Source organism: Theropithecus gelada, chromosome 4 (assembly GCF_003255815.1).
Source record: "Theropithecus gelada isolate Dixy chromosome 4, Tgel_1.0, whole genome shotgun sequence".
NCBI lineage: Eukaryota > Metazoa > Chordata > Mammalia > Primates > Cercopithecidae > Theropithecus > Theropithecus gelada.
In genome coordinates, this window is record NC_037671.1 from 152402221 (window position 1) to 152421297 (window position 19077).

At 36.1% G+C, this 19077-nt stretch overlaps 1 protein-coding gene across 3 annotated transcripts in view; it reads right to left on the reverse strand.

Annotated features, from left to right (window-relative positions):
• Window positions 1–228: 228 nt before the first annotated feature.
• Window positions 229–19077, reverse strand: part of THEMIS (thymocyte selection associated) — a 220568-nt gene continuing 201719 nt past the window's right edge. For all 3 annotated transcript variants that reach the window (XM_025383068.1, XM_025383067.1, XM_025383069.1), the window contains 2 exons: window positions 12078–12213; window positions 229–2072 (listed from right to left, as the gene is read on the reverse strand). In XM_025383068.1, the coding sequence (XP_025238853.1) occupies window positions 2041–2072; window positions 12078–12213 (168 nt within the window). In that variant the 3' untranslated portion in view covers window positions 229–2040. The remainder of the gene's footprint in view (window positions 2073–12077; window positions 12214–19077) is intronic.

Below are 19077 nucleotides of genomic sequence, written 5' to 3' on the forward strand. Positions count from 1 at the left end.
GTCATTATGATTGAGCTCAGCACTGTAAGTCCATAGGGGATGGAGAGGGCAGGAAGGAAATCTCTCTCCTCCTGGCTTTTTTTTTTTTTTTTTTTTTTTTTTTTTTAGCACAAGCAATCCCCTCCTTAGTGAACAATTTATTTCAATTCTAGTTAAAGACTATTTTAACCTAATCGTTACAGGAAGATAGTTATCCTAGAGTTAAACATAGAAGAGAACACATACAAATAAAAATTAGGAAATTTATTTTCAACCTTCCCAAATCTCCAATAAGTGAGCATGAAGTTTATTACACTTTTCAATATCAAGACAACTGGAAATGCAGTATGTGAAAGGACTTATATTTAGAAATGTTATATATGATTTCCATTAGAAAGCCCTTGATAATTTACGGCCAAAGGAAGATATGCATTCTCTTAATTTTCTAATCAAAGAATGATACCTATCAAAAGTACAAATTTAATCATTCTCATATTCCAAATGAAAATATTAATTATTCACTATTACTTGAAAAATAACAAATTATATGAGTCTAAAATTACCTAAGGTGCAGTTTGCCAAGGTTGTCAGGTTAAGATTCGCTGTGGCCTTCAATAACCAAATGTGGGGCTTAGAAAAGTTTCTGCTCTAATCTGCACAAACAGGCAAAATAAATAAAAGTAAAACTATCCCATAAAAGTTTAGACATTGTAGATAAGAAATGATATTACCACAATCAAATCACTAAGCAATATTTAGGACATTAGAAATCAGGATTAATTGTCACTTAGAAAAAAAGTAAAGTAAAGTGAGCTTAATCAGAATATAAACATTCAAAAAACTCTAACTGTAATTTTTTTTTGTTCAAAAGCTGACTCACAATTTATTGTCTTCAGAAACACTTTGGTACAAAACCAACAAATTTCTCCAAGTAACATAAAATAATTATGAGATAGGATGTTAGCTAACAGATTTTGTACAGAGTATGATCTATGGATGAAGTTTAAGTGTTACTATTAAATTCCTGTGTAACATTAACCAGATAGCCTGTCTCTTCATTTTGTTAGAGGAAAAATAATATTGCTCCTGTATACTTAATACATAATAAGATAAATTATCAAAATGTGAGAGCTCTTAATTTTTATAGATGACGCAACTATAAGAGCATCATTCTAATGTACACTAATTAAGAATCACTTTGGTTTATTGTCAGCCAAATTTATTATATCTCATTACAATTTTATTGCCTTTTTCTTTACATCAAATATTATGATTAACTAGATAATTTTCCTACAATCCTAAGAAATATTCATCTAAAGAATTGTGTGGTATACAGTACATAAAATACTAAGGCATCTTCTCAGAAATCGGGTGAAATTTCAGTCATGAACTTGTTGTTGGGTCATAGAAGAGGTTATGGAAAACTCCTATGACTCTCAATGGCTTTGGTTGTTGGAATTCAAACATATTTATTACAAAGTGTATTTTGTAAATACACTGTGAATGTGAAGTCAAACTCCCTTCCACCCTTGATAGGTAGGGATCCCAGTTCCAAGGGATTTGGATAAGAAACCTGGACATTTTAAATCACTCAGATATAATTATTTTTCTGTAAGTTAGTCTTGTTAGGAATGATGATAGCACTAAAAAAATGGCAAAACAAATTCTGGGAAAAAAAGAAAATATTTGGTGAGCTTTTATCCTATTTCAGACTGGTTTTACTCAGAAACTGAAATACAAAATTATTTCTCAATTACTTAGTTGTTGGTAGTAGAAATACGAACCTGAAAAAAAATGTGCACGTTAAATAAATATGTCCTAAAGAACAAAAAACAATACATACAGATTTAGACACAACAGAATAGACTATACGAATTTTATATCTTAGGTTTCTCTAAGTTTTATCTGTTAAAAGTTTTAAGGTTGTTCTCTCCTTTGCAGCGATGAGTCAAGTTTCTCCTGGAGTCCATTGGGGAATATTTGTTTTTCAGCTAGAAGGCTAGCTTCTTTTTTCCCTCCAACATTTATGTTTGTTGCCTAAGTGGCTTCTGTCACATCTTGTTATTTTTGATGTTTTTCATTCTTGAATGTTTCTATAAATAAAAAAAAAGAAGCGTTTATCAGAAATATGTATTGAAAATAACCAGAGAGGAAACTGCCTGCTTTCAAATACTGTTGACACTCACATGCATGTATGGTTTTTGAGAAATGGTTGGAAGCAAAGCAGAAAGAGTCAAAATAAAATGAAAACAAAACAAACAAACAACAACAAAAAAAAAACAGAAAAAGTAAGCTCTTCACTCTTCAGAAACAAGATAGATACTTGTATGAGGTAGGAGATAATAGCTTAGATGTATAAAGTGTTTTTCCATGGACAAAATGCTTTTCTTTGCCTTTCAGTTCATCCTTATAACAACTCTATCATATGGGTAATGTAAGGTAGAAAACTGAGACCTCAGTGAAGTTGAGACCTCCCCAGCAATCACACAGCTAGTAAGAAGATGAAGCTGATTATGTCTAAAAATGTCTGTTTCCAGACTCAACAGTCTTTGGCTATGGCACTGTGCCTACAGAATAGAATACAAGTATAGTGGAGTTCTAAGAACTACAGAGGAGGAAAAGGGTGCCTAATAATTGTTAAACTGAAGAAAAATCAACAGGCTTCCAGCATAAGTTGTACTATCTAAAGTTCCTAGTTAACATATACACAGACCTGGCATTTAACACAAAATCATGTCAGGCTCTCAAATAAAGCAAGCTACGCTATGAATAGGAATTGTGCTTGTCTTCCAGTAAGACACTTTATTCCTTTTTACTATGGCTTTATGGAGCATGATGGATGGGTGATTAAAAGAAGCCCTAAAAGTAAGCACTACAAGTGGTCAAGAGGAAGAGAAAACCAGAAATCTCTGCGACCCTCCCCTGCCTCTATTGTACTAGAGGTTAGTTAAGTGCTAGCTGCCCAGACCTGGAGAGAAACTCTCTGGTCTTTGTTGGTCTTCCTTCTGAGCACTCAATAGCCTATAATTGCCTCCCTCCCTCCTTTTCTCCTTCCTTCCTTCCTTCCTTCTTTCCTTCCTTCCTTCCTTGCTTCTTTCTTTCCTTCCATTTGTTTTCCTTCCCTTCTTCCCCTCTCCCATTTCCCCTCACTTTCTTCTTTTTTTCTTCCTGCTTCCTCTCTTCTTTTCTTCTTTGAATTATTTTTCTGTCACACTAGCTGTATAACCTAAAGTAATTTACCCAACCTTTATATGTCTCATTTTCTCATTTTTTTAAGGAGAAGGAGAAGGGGGATAATAATGCCCATTGAATGGAATAGTTGCAAAGACAGAATATGTCAATAAATGTAAAAAGACTAAAATTATCTCACCATCTCTTAGTGATTTTCATGATGTGTGTGAAACACAGAAGCAAAATATGCAGTTTCGTGGCTCCTGAGGAGGTCACAGACTAATTGAGAAAGAAGAAAGGTAATGTCAAAGGAGAAGGAAGAGGAATTTCTCCACATACCATGTTAATTCCCCTAATGGTCTGAATTTACTTTCGTCTGTCAACATTCCCATCAGTACTAACTGGGACTGGAGCTGGAGTAGTCAGTGGGTTGATGCAGAAGAGAACATGGACTGCATGCTCTCCTAGATTTCCTTCCCTCTCCTCATGATCCACTGTCCTCAACGGCTGCCTTTACACTTTTAGATCTTTCTTATATGACAAACAGTAATAAAACCACACACTGTAGAATATACATTTTAGATATAAGAACACAAGATTTTTAGGCAGTATGCCCAGATTTAATTCCCACTTCTATCATTTACTATCTTTGTGACTTTATCTATAAAAAGGAATAACAGCAATATTTCTTCCTTGCAGTGCTGCTTTTCTTAGGGAGCAGGGGGATGGGATGAAGGAAAATGCAGTAAATGAATTGTAGTACAGAGAACTGGAATCTGAAGACCTAGGTCTGATTCCTGCGTCTACAACTTAACTGGCTGTGTGTCTTGAGGACTCTCTGAATTCCATTTCCTTATCAGTGAATACGTTTTCATTATAATAACTGAATCAGCCGGGCGCGGTGGCTCACGCCTGTAATCCCAGCACTTTGGGAGGCCAAGGCGGGTGGATCACCAGGTCAAGAGATCGAGACCATCCTGGTTAACACTGTGAAACCCTGTCTCTACTAAAAAAAAAAATACAAAAAATTAGCCGGGCGAGGTGGCGGGCGCCTGTAGTCCCAGCCACTCAGGAGGCTGAGGCAGGAGAATGGCGTGAACCCGGGAGGCGGAGCTTGCAGTGAGCCGAGATGGCGCCACTGCACTCCAGCCTGGGCGACAGAGAGAGACTCCATCTCAAAAAAAATAAAAATAAATAGAAAAATAACTGAATCATAGAGAATTGAGGAAATATCAAATGAAATAATGAGCTTGCAAGTGCTTTGTAAACTGTAAAGTGCTACAGAAATATTACTTGCCATTGCCATCTCAGAGTCACATAAAACTATTAAAAGCATGCAGTTTGAAAGTTCAATCTGTCATCTTGACAGTTATTAGTCTAACTTTCCCTTGTCAATAAGCGGATTTAAGATAGTACACAGTTAAGCAGAAAAATGGGAGTTGAGGTAATTAAAATAATTAGATTATTTCCAAATAAAAGACTGGGATTTAAACAATCTTAGTTTTAGAAGGGACCTTAGAGGTCAGCTCACCCTGCCTGATCTAAACCCAATCTTTATCCAGTGCAGTGGTCCTCTAAATTACATCTATGCTCTGGTGGCAAGCTCTAGTTGACAGAGCAGGAGATTCCACATTGAATAGAAATTGTTTCTTCCATACTAACTTTCAAGAAATCTCAAAATGTGCAATAACTGTTTTTTTTTTTCTGACAATAATTTAGGTTTTAAAATCCAAAGCGATTTAAAGTCTTTATCTTTTTGGCATTCATCACCCATTCCTTTTGGAAATGTCACAAGTTCAATAAGGAGGTGATGATTCTCATGTTGAAATGAATATTCACTGAACCAGTTACTCAGTTGATCAGACTAACTGAGGTATTTGGAATCATGTAGACAAGTTTCCTTGTAGATCAAGTAAAGTATTTCATTCATAGAAGAGTAGACATAGAATGGAGTTTCATTTTGCTTTTCTCTCTCAAAAATACAGGCTAAAGAAGTGTCCTTCAATGGTCAGAATTATATCTTTTTAAGAATAACCTACAAAATAAAGTTATAAGCATAAAATTACATGGGTAATTATAGGAATAAGAAGGTTAAAGTGAAAGAAAATTTCAATTTCCTCATACTTTGGAGGAATCAAGCTGAAGTATGTTTAAAAGTAATTTACATTCTCTTATAAACCTGATGTTTCCTAAAGTGTTAGTTTGAAGGAAAGCTATTCCCTTTTCACTTTTCTTTTGGGGAACTTTGAGTGCCAGTCCCCTGAAATTGCTCAATGTGATGGTGAACACTCAAACCTGCCATGAACCATCTTTCTCTTTTAGGATGCAACTTGATTGTGGTTTTTTGGAGAATCTTCTGAAGAGTTTCAACTGGATTTTCATTCATGTTTTCATATTTGTACCCATAATTAACTCCCCTTTCCTTAGTATCTTTTGTAATCAAATTGTGGGCTGAGACTGAACAAACAATACAAGTTAATAGCTGCTTTATTTCCCCTCTCATTTGAAGTGATTGAGTATTGCATCTTGTTTCAGAGATAAGTCTTCTATTTGTACTCCTGGCAACTGTTTTTGAATACAGAAAATGTTTGATAGAATCCACACATAATCTGTCAAACACAAGATAGGAGTCTGGGGTTCATTTCTGTATTCAAGAAATACTTACTGTGAACCTCTTATGAGCCAGACACTTTCCTGTAACCTGAGGATAGAGCAAACTGATAAAAACCCCTGCCTTCGTAGTGACCTCATGTGGAGTAGGTGACCAATAACCAAAATAAAAAGGACACTGCAAAACATGTTAGAGAGCATAAAGGAGGCAGATAGTGCCAGACAGGAGGGTTATAGTTTTAAAATAAGGTGATCGCCAAGAAGGTAACCATTGAATAAAGACCTAAAGGAAGCAAATCTGAAAGCCACATGGATCTCTGGGGAAAGATTATGCCATTTAGATAAAATAGTCTGTGACAGCCTGGAGGATGGAGCTCTCCTAGGGTTTTTGAGAAACAGCTATGAGGCCAACATATCCAGAGTAGTGAGAAAGGAGAAGTAGAGAGGCCACTGGAAGACATTGAGGAGAGGAGTTACACAATCTGACTTAAGATTATTATACTTACTCTGGCTGTTGTGTTGGGAATGGACACTATGGGCACGTGCAGGAGCAAATAGGCTAGTTAGAAAACAAGTGCAAGAATCCGGATGAGAGACAGTGGTTGATAGCAGCAGATAGTTTAGACTTGGTTGGTAGTATTAGCCATGGGGAAAAAAAAAAAAAATGGGCATATTCTAGATGTTGTTTGAAGATAAAGCCAACCAGGCTTTCTGGTAGAGTGGGTGTGATAAGTGAGAAGAAGTGAAGGTTGTTCACAATTCTTCTAGTGCATTATTTTTCAAAATGTGATCCATAGAACCCCTACAGCAGACTCACCTGAGATACACTGAAATACATCCCCGTGGTATACCTGAATCATACTTTTTCTCTAAAGGGCCAGACAGTAAATATCTGTTACCATTACTTGACCGTGCTGATAGAGCACTAATGCAGTCATACACAATGTTTAAATAAATGTAGATGTGTTCCAATAAAACTTTATTCATAGACATTAAAATTTGAATTTTATAAAATTTTTACATGTCAAAAATATTATTTTTAAATATTCTTTAACATTTGAAAATGAAAAATTAACATTCCTGGCTCCCCAGCCATAAAAATCGGGCAATGGGACCCATTAATATTTTATCCATAGGCCATGATGCTTTTCCAACTCTGCTCTAGAGAATAGATCCCAAGAATATACACTTTTAGCATACACATTAAGCGATATTTTAAAACACAAGAAATTCCGTGTAAGATAAGTATTTTTATTCTAATTTTAAAGATAAGAAAACAAAATCACAAGCAAATGTGACATTCTTTGAATTAGAGCTTAGTCTTGGGTCTGTCTCATTACAAAACGTGCACTCTCTACCATCCCCCAGCCCCTCGTGGAATATTTTCCCAGGGGTTAATATTTCTGTTCAACCATAGATGGAGCACAGAGCAGAGTAAAAAGAAAACAAAAAGATTGCTTTGCCTAGAGAACTGTTTTTCCCTCTCAATATGGTACACGGTTTTGTTTTATAATTAGCATTCTGCTGATGAGATCTCCCATTGGTGAAGGCTTACGAGTAAGATTTCCATGAAAAGCAAGCACTGCAGGAAATAAATTAATCTCTAGGGAAGAAGAGGGGCGAGGTTGTCAGTGCTCACACAACTTCCTAATAGGAAATGATATTTCAGAATTGTTCAAAGAATGAAATGGCTATGGGTTGTCCTTGCAGCACATTCTTAAACATTTAAATCGTCTGAGAAGAGGGAGATAGGTTGCTATAAAATGAAGAGCAATCTTATAACATTTTTCTTTAGAGTGTCAGTATTTCCAAACTAAAATAGCCTTATCTAGAAATGTAAAATAAATTCTACTAATATAATTATTTTGTTTGTATTATTAAATATCTGCATTGATGTTAAATATAAAGATGAAGGGACAGATTTTTAAATCATTGGTTGAAAATCATACAGTATTTTAAATAACAGATTTTCTAGACTTTGGAATAAAAGTAATTTTTGCACTTAGAACACTACTTAGAATAAACCTGAATCTGAGGTGTTTCTTCTTTAAAATTAAGAGACAACAATGTGTTTTATGATCTAAACTACCTACCTCTTGATCCCATATAATCAGCCTTTCAATTAAGGTCTTTAATATAGAACCCCCAACTTGTCTAATCCTCAAAATGGTCCCGATAGGAAACTACTTATGTTTTATTTTCCATGATACAAATAGGATCTGAAGTTTATGTTAAGCATTTATGTTAAACTAAAGCTACAGAATCATTCTTTATTCTCTAGCTTCGACCTTGGCCTAAGTGGAGAGCTTTCCCAGGGAGTTTGTTTTTTTCTGACCTGTTTAAATTTCCAAATTAAGTAAGATCTTAGATGTGGTGAATTACCTGTATGTGAGTCTCAGAGATAAGACCATTTGAGTCCAACAATTTCAATGCTCTAACTCAGAGTAAGCCATAGAATCACAGGCTTTTAGAACTGATAGGGCATACAGATTATCTGGTATACCCACTATCTTGATGGAGAAAGTCAAGCTCAGAGAAATGAAATGGCTTCTGAAAAGCTAAGAATCCAGGTTGTGGTAGAACTGGGACTCAAACTTGGAGTGCCTGGCTTTCATTTTTTAGCCCAGGGTTTGTCTTACTACCTGACTAGTCTAATTTATGAAGGACAAACAGTAGCACAGATTTAGTCTAAAGTTGTAGGGAAAATTCAAAGACCACAGTCGAAGTTACAAAAGGAAGAAAATCGCATTGGAAAATATGGATCAGGAGAGTGTAACATTTGCTTATTAGAAAACATTTATGTTTATGTAGGACAAAAACAAATAAGCATATTTAAAAGGTCATCCTTCCTGGCAATGATTTGAGTTTCTAGAGAGACATAAGGAGGAAAAAGGAAAATGGCCCCTTGTTTAGCCCGGAAGATAACCGGAAGCAATGGCAGCAATTAATGAGTGACCCACATAATAATCAGATCCTCCTCAGAACTGAATAATCATCCTCTTGTACCAAATGGCTGTGCCCTTGGCTGAAAAAAGCCACATTGCCCATAACCACAGACTCTCCTCAGGGACAGCTGCATCCAATGATTGTTTGATGCAGGGGGTATAAAAGTCTGTTCCCCACCCGCTAATTCAGGACTACCCTGAAGAACCATGCCAACTCCAGAGCTCCCTATGGGATCAGTTGAGGTCTTTGTTGTGACTATATCATGATTCAATTTTTCCCTCTGCCCAAATCTGCTTCTGGGACTCTGCCTCAAGTGCTGTTCCTGAGAGCACTTCCCAACCAACTTTCCACATGTAAATCAGCCCAGGGAACTGGATACAGCAAATAGTACAATGAAAACATTTCCACTTAACACACTAAAAATAGACCTTAAGCTGAATAAACATTGAAGCCCTATGCTCCTCCTCCGCTATTGCTGCTGAAGTAAGATGGGGAAAGAGTCCATTAGGGAGAATCAGGGAATCCATGTCTCTACACAATTGGAGTGTTTCTTTTACTGTGAGGAATCAGTGACATTATCAAAGAGGGTTTCTCATCCCCTCCAATGTTCATAGAATTCACAAAGGCCATAACATCTCCAAGAGCATACTGTTCTCAAAGGCAAAAGAATGCAGACAGAAACTCAGAGACTAAAAGATCCATAACATGAAGTGGCCACAGCCAGCAATTTACAGAGCATATCGTAGGAAAACAAAGTTTTCCTTAGCAATCAATTTGTAAAGATTCAGTAGTTAATTATTATAGCTTGACTTCATTGTAGTTTACTATGTACTATACTTTTACCTATTTGATCTAATATAATCTTCAAAAAAAAAAAAAAAAGCCCATGGTATAGCACTACTAGTAACTCAGTTTTACAAATAAAGGAATAGTCTTAAATAACAAATTACTCATGGTACATAGCTACCTAATGGGGAAACCAAAATGTTAACCCAGAAATCTCAGTTCAGCCTCTAAAGGTCTGTGCTCATTCTATCACTTAATCATCATACTTTCAGATAACATATTTTAGTAATTTATGGATAAAATAACATGTAGAATTAATAGTAATGTTCTTAAAATAAGGCATGGGCATCACCAAGCAACCAGAGTGAATCAAGGACCCACAGAACAAGGTTATCTAGAATCTGGTGAAATGTTTTCATCAATTTCTTAGTGAAGATGTCAGTGGCTGGCAGCACTGCTCCTAAGTGAGGATTTACTGTACTTTTGGCTGGAATAGAGTCTTATTACACAATTCATGTTCAGTCATTCACAGTAAAATTTTAGTTGTTGACATTGAATACCAAGATAAATAATTTCCTTAGTACAATTATTAGATACATATTTGAAAAAGCTCCACCCCATTTAACTGAAAGAATTAGGTCTGGGTATCCCAAAAGAGCAACACTAGAAAAGCAAAGGAGCACCCCTATCTTAATTAGGCTTTTTTTTTTTTTTTAAGTCTGTGATATGCTACAAAGTCTCTGCAACTGTTACTCTCATCAAAGATAATTTAGGAAATGACTGACTTATGTCTAAGCATTAGAAAGAGGAGAAAGCTCAGAAAAGGCCTAATCTACCCATCCTGAACTCAAAGAAGGCTACTACATATTCCATGAGCTATCCATGTGAAGTATGGTAAATGTTGAGTATGGCTCCAATGAGTCTTTTTTTTTTGGAAATGAAGAACATATACTATATGATATAAGATAAAAATACAGTTTGAAAAATTATATTTTTGCTCTACTCTACTTTTGTATTTTTATATATAGAATTATCACACAATTATAATCCATAAGGAAGAAAGACTGTAATTATTGCATTTACAAATGGGAAAGCAAATAAAAATATTGCCAAGATGTTCATACTGGGCAATTTCTAAATAAATGGATGTTAAAATCAAATTTATCTAGGAAAGTAGATTCCATTTTACTCTCTTGAATGAAGTTAGGGAGTCCCACTTGCCTTGAACCACTGCTTTAATTCCAGGTCATTTTTGTCCCTAAAATCATCACTTACAAGTAATACGTTCAAAGTTGGTGCTTCTCTGGTCTGTAACATACGCTGTACTACTCACTCAGGGCACAAAGCTGGGACTACTGCTGTACCATCCCAGAAAGATTCACATACAAGAGAAGATTAGATAACGTTTCCCTCTGATTGAAACAAAAACTTTGATCTCAGGAATTGTGTTATCTGGTACTCTTTAAAATCCACAATCTTAAAGAAAAAAAAAAAAACAAGTTCCAATGAATTAATAATGGCTTGAGACTCAATGCGCTGCAGCAGTTTTCACTGCCGTGGTTGTTTCTTTTATAGTCACACTTGATTAGTATTAGAAATGTGGAGGAATTGCAATATGCATGGTTTTCAAAGCCCTTTACAGAATTTCATTTTTCTCACTAGGAGAGAGTCAATGAAAAGGTAATAAGAAAAGCTCTCTGGGACGTTTTTATAGGAGTGTCAGAAGCCAGTAAGCTAACTACATGAAAGAACCCAGATCGTGCAGACAGCGTTTGGAGCAGAAACACTTCAGAGACTTTATATCTAGTATTTTGACTTTTACATGTCCTTGGAGAAGAAAGCGTGCTAGCTACAAAACCAAATAAGGATGAGAAAGGAGGAAACCGTATGCTTAAGAATAATTACAGTTTCAATTTTCATAGGAAATACATGTGAAGTTTCAAAGATAAAGTGTAATAGAAATTGAGGGGGTTTGGTGTGTCTAAAATATTGGCAAGAAACAAACTTCTTATTTCCCTTGCTAGCTCATCCCAAATTTCCGCCATATGGAAGTTAGTCTGGGTAGCTTAATTGAATGCTATCAACTCCTCCACAAGTCCATTTGCTTTTGTTTTGCACTCAGTGGAGATGAAAAATATCAGATCACAATCCCTATAAACTGAACCATCATAATTCAAGCTTGCATTCAATGACTTATCTGACACTTCTTTAAATTTAAAACATCCCAATTATTTTAACCTCTTTTCAAGACAGTAATTCTTCTTGTTCATTGTTCTAGCAAAAATATCAAAATATTATTATCAAAAAAGTACAAGCAATCTTAAAATATTTCATTGGCCATGAAAGCCATAAAGGAGGTGAAAAATCTAATAATGGAAAACAATAAACATGACTATTATTATTGTGAGTGTTCAACATCATGCTTCACATAAAACTTCATTTCAATGTGATCTGCAGAGCAGGGTGATTACTTTGGCTGAGTCATATATTCCAAACAAAATAACAGTAAGAATCTGTCCATTGCACCTTTGTCATGTGGACAGTCAAACTACCATGGTTTAACTGACCTATAGTCACATCAGTACCTGCTACTGCCGTGGCCCCACGGTTGCTCCTCTCTTTCTCTTCATCCACCAAATCATTCTGACTACCAACCGGTACTTTCGAATCCAGGCCAGCTTGATTTGGGTGAAGTTTCTTGGTTATGTCTACGTGATGACGCTGAAATGACACAAGTCAGAGTGACTGATTTCACAAGTAAATTGTCAGTCCAAAATAAATGCTTCGCAGAAATATGAAAGATTTATCACATGGCAATTCATTTCTGTATGTCTGAAACAGAACATTTGACATGTCGAAGCAAGTTACAAATTATATGTTCATAAAGATATTTTGGAAATCAAGATGTACAATTTTTGAAGCAATCTAAGTAACTAGAATAAGAAATAATTTTTGGCATAGAAAACCATCTTCAAAGACCATTTGTGTATATTACTTTCTTCTTGTGAAGCTTTTAAAATATTTTTCATTTAGAACATTTTTATTTAGTTTTTATTCTTATAGTTAACTAACCCAGCACTTCATTATATATTACATAATTTCATATTATATGATCAAAAGCAGATTTCATTTATGTATCATCATACTCTTTATATAAAACAAATCATAACATCTACTATAAATTAACCCACATTTTTTATCAGCATTATGCAAATTTGACAAAGCTCCTCTAGTCAATTTCAGAGTAATAATTCATCATAACAATGAATTATTAAGGCACGGCATCAATGGTCCCCATAACTCATCTCATATGTAAGAGATGTCACAGCATTTGACATTATACTGACACACTGTATGCTTCAAAAGAATCATCAGATGGGAACAAAAAGTGAAAACTTCAATTGGAAATTGAACTTCCAGCACTTAATTAATTCATACCCAAGTCCAGATTGGAAGTTTATCAGTTTGAATAAGATTACAGAATATGTGAAGATTCTTAGAGTCAATATTATCTTGTCAATTATGGCCATTCAGACTAGCCATGTTGGCTCACTAAAGGATAGTATAATGGACACTTTTCCTGTAAAGTTTCTCCTATAGACCGTATATTGCATGAAATTCATTGAAAGCTTGATTTTATAAAATCAGCCGCTCTTAAAGCTTGAGAAAGGCCAATAAGGAAAATAGGCTTTAGCATGATTAAGTAATTCACTTGAGTTAACAAAATGAACAGTGCTGAGCCTTATGATATGAATCCTGAACCTCGGACAGTGTTCTTCATGATTGATTTCTTGAGATTTTTAATGCAGTGGACTGGATGACCAGGTAGCCCTCACTCTTCACTCCTCTCTATATCCATGTCCTTTCTACAGAATTTTGCAGTGCCCTCCTATTCTGACTTTTGGCCTATTAATGTGGCTTCTTCTGGCCCAACAGGATATTGACATAGAGGCTTGAAAGAGGCTTGCACAATTGTTTTTGCTCATTCCTTAACTTCCACTACGCCATGAGACTATGCCTAGATTAGCTGGCCACAGATTGAACATGAGATGGAGAGTTAGATCACCCCAGTTGTCCAAGCTGAAGCAAATAACAGCCAGGGGAGCCCTAGACATTTGGGTGAAACTAGTCTAGATCATCTGAGACCAGCTCAAGTCAGCTGAATTCCACAGCTTCATGAGCAAAATGAATGTGATTTTGGTCGTATGCCATTATGTTTTTCTGGTGGTTATGCAGCATTGTATGCTGATAGACAACTGGTACATTCAACCACCATCTATCTATAGTATCCCAGATAATGGATGTGATGTGAGAATACAAACATAACATGACATTCTCTCAGACTCCAAATTATTAAAACACAATTTCTTACATTGTTTATGCAGATAATTAAAATAGAGTGTGGTAAGTCATTTGCAGATATTTCTCAAATTCCTTTTCTAATGGCAAAGGAAGGGATCCTAGCGATACTACAAAAGACAGCTCACAAGATCAGTTTGGATGTTGGTATTGACTAGAACTAAACCATCCCGCTTGTTTATTTTTAGCTCCTCCACAGCCCACAGAAACATAAGTCCATCACTGTAATTTTTAAAATTTATTGTCAGGCCTCTATTATCACGCAGTTTTTGGAAAGAAGCAGATTTCAGTATCCAACTACTTTCCTGATTCTGAATTAGACACCTTTGAAAAGGTTATTATTATTTCAAGTTATGACATGAGTATTAAATCATAGTTTCTCAGAACTGAGCAATGCAATAGATTAAAGAAGGAATAAGCTTCATGTTTGTTCATACCAAATTCAATTGAAAATATTAAAACATTGAGGGAAAGTTAAGAATTCATGCAAGTTATATATATTCTAATATATTCCAGACTGAAAATAAAAGAAATGCTGAGCTTATTTACTCATGAAAGGATTTTTGTGAAAGCCTGAGAGAGAAAACAACCCCTTGATCAGAATAGGTTCTGAATTGTAAAGGTCCTGTGCTTCCTGGTGCAAACCTCTGGCAGACTGGACATTTTATAAACATATTAGTGTTTCAGTAATTAAGAGCCTCATTTTCCTGGAAACAGTTCCCACAGTGGAGTCTCTTCTTAAGTAAGCCCTGTCAGATTTTCCGACTTCTCTTTTACGTTACATATTATAGCCAAGCTGCTGTTCCCAGGTCCTAATGTAAAGGGAGATAGGTGTCTCTTAAGTTATTGACCCTGCCACACTCCCTCTTCCTTGTTTACTTATCCCCTCCATCTAGTTCCCTGGGTCTGCACATTATACCCTGGCATCTCTTTTCTGCTACAATAAAATTCCTACAGTGTTTCATTCTTAATTACCCAACTGCCCTCCACTAACCCTCAATTCTCTCTTCCCTCTCCCCTTTCCTATCTCTCAAATTCTTCCACCGTGCCTTGATAACTTTGCTTCATGGTTTGCAAACTTCACTACATATTCAACTTCTTTTCTGAACATTGTCTCTACCTTCTTACCCTGACTAAAATCTCATTCTTCTTTGAAGACACCACTTCCTCTGTGAATGATACCGGCTGCTTATTCTTCCTCATCCCCGTTACCCTTAAGTGGAGGATCCCCTTCCCTGAGTGTTGTCCATTGCACCTTACCTCCTTGCAAATGTGCCTGCTGCTTTGATATTCCTGGCGTCTAGCTATGAGCCATCTCTCTTCTTGTTGGTATCATCTATCCACTAATCTCTATGCATCTTTCAAAAGAAGTCTTTGGCACCTGGACTGTTGTCCAGCATCTGATGTAGCCTCAGCATCGCCATGATCTTGGACAATATCCACATCTACATAAACATTCTATCTTATTCATCCCTGGATCTCCTTATTACAAATGAACTTCTCATTCTTTCTAACTCATGCTTTCAGTCCCAAGATCACATTTGAAGTCTATCATCAGCTGAAATGTTTCCACCTCCAATATTAAGTATGTTCCTCTTTCACTTCTTCTCCTATCCTCAAGTTTATTCCCTCCACTCCAGCCAAATCACCTTCTCTACGACTGCTTTTTCCACAATTTCTGCCAAGGCTATTCGTGGACTTCACTGGCATCTGAGATCCACTAATCCCTTTACTTTCTCTATATCCATCACCCCCTTGCTCTTTTTCCTTTCTTCTCTACCCAGCATCCATTTCTGTTCAGAAACTTCAATCTGGCCAATAACCGGCCAGACTTCAACTTGTTTTACCTCTCAGCAGCATCTGACATGTCTGGTCACCTCCTTCTTTTGGCTTCTGATGTTCCTCCTACCACTCTGAGTGCTTATTCTTAGTCTCCTTTGCTGGAATATCCTTCTTAACCAAACATTGAGTGTCAAGAGGTCTCAAGGTTCTGTTATTCTCCCTGTTTTCTTTTTACCATTTCTAGATAATTTCAGCAATCATGTGGCTTGACCTACCACCTGTACGTTTATGACTCCAGTGGGGAGGTAGAGATTTATGAAATGAGATGAGGTGTAGAGAGGCAGGAGCTTGTATGCCTTAGTAAGCACTCTGGACTCTAATTCTAACGTCCTTTCAGGTCCACAGTCTCATCACACTTCCTTCCTGTCTGAAGGCTTGGCTATTCTGTTTGCCTAGGACATTCTTAGTAAAATTTCCCCCTTAATATTACGAAGGCTTGGGTTCCTGCAAGTATCACTCACTGTATAAACCTTAGCCAGTGCCCTATTTTCTAGTCTTTGTGCACCTTGTACTTCTACTGTAATGCGATTTTTATAATTACAATCAAATAATAGCTGTTTTCATGTTTAATGTCTATCTCCCTGGCTAAAATAAAACTCCCTGGAAGTAAAAACTATGCATGCCCTGTTCACTGTCCCGAGCTCTTATCTCAGGGTTTTAAATATAGTAGGCATTAAATAACTACACATTGAATAAATAGGCAAATTCATGAATAAAACATGACTTAATTTTTATGACTTTTTCTTTAGCCAGTTATCAATAGCCACTCTATAGTCACACTCCCATGCATAAGCAAGTTTGTGTATATCATCACTCCTAACAGTACTGCTTATGTGTTGGTAGATAAAATGCAATTACATTTTACCTTGTTTTATCTATAAAAAACACATATTCCAAATCCTATGCTTTTAAATAAACTCATTACTGAAATCATGCAGAACTATATACAGTATCCCATATAGCTCTGAATCAAATTATATTGGTCAACCATCTATGGAAGTTATAAATCTGAGAATTGTTATGTTAGAGAAAGTGAAAATTGAGAACTAAGTATGTAAACACAGCAGCCTCTATTACCCTAGGTGTGTGAATGTGGTCTGACAACAACTGGAGAAATAAAACCCTCTGTCAGGTCCTGCTTCTGTGATGTCAAGTCTTCAACCTGAAGGTTGGGTCCAGAGGAAAATGAGAAAATTAAAATGTCTGCAAAGAATGGAGAGGAACATAGATAAATTTGAACTGCCATGCATCAGGCCTCTGTGACCACGCTGTAGTTGTACTTCAAAAATAAGGTTCTGTTTATTCTATGTAATTTCCATTTAACTTGTTATTAGAAATGAATCATTACAATCCTGTCTGCTAATTTGAAATGACTATTAAATTATTTTTATGTATTTCTTGGCTTGTAGTTTGCACGTTGTTTTTAATATTCCTGCTAAAGGTAATGATGCAATTATAAGGTACTGAATATTTGTCTCACAAAGAAAGGAACAAATAAATATTACCAAAAAGTTAACCAAGATGTCCATGAAAAAAAAAATGGAAAGAGCTCTTCAAATCTTTCATCTCATAACTAAGGCCATGCCGTTGAGTAAAATCATACTTTTTCAATTTATTGAGATTCCTAGTTCATGATTGTATTTATTTGTACCCCTTCTCCCCAAGGGCAAATGGTCATGTTTTTCCTTAGAGAGGTACAAAGGACCTGTCTTCACCAGGGACTGTACATCACTCATATTTAAAGCAACATGAAGTATCCTAGATAAAGCACTTTACTTTTTACTTTGTAAAAAAATCAATCCTCTGCTGACTATAAAAAGCAACCTCCCTCTCTGCTTATATAAACACTGCTACTTTCCACTGCCTGTACTTTTTCACTTCAGAAAGTACATTTAAATGAAGAAATTTCAAGTGATATTTGAGAAGAAATCTCTCATTAACTAACTTTCTTCCAGAGAATTAAATTCTACTTAAAATAAGAACAATGGCAATAATTCAGAGACTATACATAAATAAAAGAGAATATAGGTTTGCTGGGGATATGCAAATGATCATTCTATAAAAGCATTCTGTATGTAATCTGTCTCCTACTGTGTATGTGTGTGTGTCTGTGTATGTATGTCTCTATGTGTGTTCTCTTCTGTTTATTACCTAGTTGAATCACCATAAATAATTTAGAAGATAAGTGTTTTATATAAAAACTAATTAATTTCTCATTGTGTATTATAAAGGTCCATAATATAACAGAGACAATTTTTTTTTTAAAAAAAGCAAGAATATAAACTGAAAAATAATCTAAAACTGACCATCCATATAGACAGTCATCTCTTTTGGGCAATATTCTGAGGTTTCCTACAATGATTCATATATACTCAAACTGCCCTTTCTGCACAGAATGTCTTCTTTACACCAATTCAAAGAGATCCTTCTGAGTTTGTTCAACCCTATCCCAAAGACATGCTATCTTTTGACCCTTTCCTGTCCCTTGCAACCTTATGTTGTTTACAGAGGTTTTGCTCAAGCCTGTGTTTGGCAGGCCTTGGTTCATCAGCTCATCAGAAGCTCATTTCCCCTTTTCTGCTCCTCCTGGAGCTTTAGACTGCGACCTTCCCAGGTGAGATTCCTTGCTGGCATCACTTACCCTCCTTGGCTAGTGATCCTCCTCCCTGGACCCTTCACACCTTCTTATTCAAATGTGACCTTGCTGGCTAGGTCTGGGCTGGCAGTTGATCAGGAACTTCACCAGCAGTCACAGGTGTTTGCATGTGGCTTGACGCTAAGACATCCTTGGGCCCAATAGTGGTTAACAAGAAGAACAGACTCTTACTTCTGTGCTTATTCCAAGTACCTCCAGAAAGTCAGACATTTGATAGAGTTGGTATCTACCCTGACCTTTTCTTGGGTTGGAGGACAGACAGTAAGCCTACGGAAAAGAAAGATGCCTGAATCTATTTCCCTAGTTGCTCTAATAAGAGAAGACAGCACCCCATCTGAATCCTACAAAGACCTCTTCTTCTTGGACTGGCTGGGACCAGACCCAAGAAAAACCATCCTTGCTGTAACTGATTAGAAATCATCTCACATATCATACATCAAATATCTTACTGTATCCTCTGGGAAAGAAGTTCCTCATTACTATTAAGATTATTTTATACTTCGCTTTCAAAATATGTTTCAAGACTACATCAAGCATTAAAGTAAGAGATTAACAGTACTCATATTTCAGATATAGATTTCACTTGCATCGTCCTCTATTTTCCCTGATGAAAACTGGGATCTAGGTAATTTGATATCTAGAAGTCCCACCATCTTGGTTTACGTTGATTTAATCACCCTCTTGGAAAAAATCAAATCCTAGTTCATGGATGCGGGAAGAACTCAATA